Raw genomic sequence first — 337 nt, forward strand, 5'->3', positions numbered from 1 at the left:
CATGGTGATGATTTTGTCATAGGTTGGTATTAAGTCTGTGCAATTAATTCTTTTACTTTCCCTCTGTTGAATCACTTTCATTCAGGGACTTATAAAAGAAAAGAAAAAAACTGATCTTATTCTTTATTTTATAGGTATCATATGAATTTAAAGGTGGGGATGTGGAGACTGTCGTAGAAAGGTTGGCCTCTGGAAATTATGCAGGAACAAAGAACCGACATAATCCACCTCCTCCAGAACCTGCATCTCTCGCAAGCCTTAAAGAGGAAATGACAGAATTGCTAAGTAGATATGAAAAACTGTAGTCACATTATTAATGTTAACTTATTTCTGTTAT

The 337-nt window shown here is 34.7% G+C and overlaps 1 protein-coding gene across 1 annotated transcript in view; it reads left to right on the forward strand.

The window, feature by feature from the left end:
* The window catches only part of LOC119589241, a gene marked incomplete in the record, with an annotated part of 6,880 nt that overhangs the window by 5,842 nt on the left and 701 nt on the right, over window positions 1–337 (forward strand). The window contains 1 exon segment of the mRNA XM_037937853.1: window positions 135–337. Within this exon segment, the coding sequence (XP_037793781.1) occupies window positions 135–305 (171 nt within the window).

Source organism: Penaeus monodon, chromosome 25 (assembly GCF_015228065.2).
Source record: "Penaeus monodon isolate SGIC_2016 chromosome 25, NSTDA_Pmon_1, whole genome shotgun sequence".
Lineage (NCBI taxonomy): Eukaryota > Metazoa > Arthropoda > Malacostraca > Decapoda > Penaeidae > Penaeus > Penaeus monodon.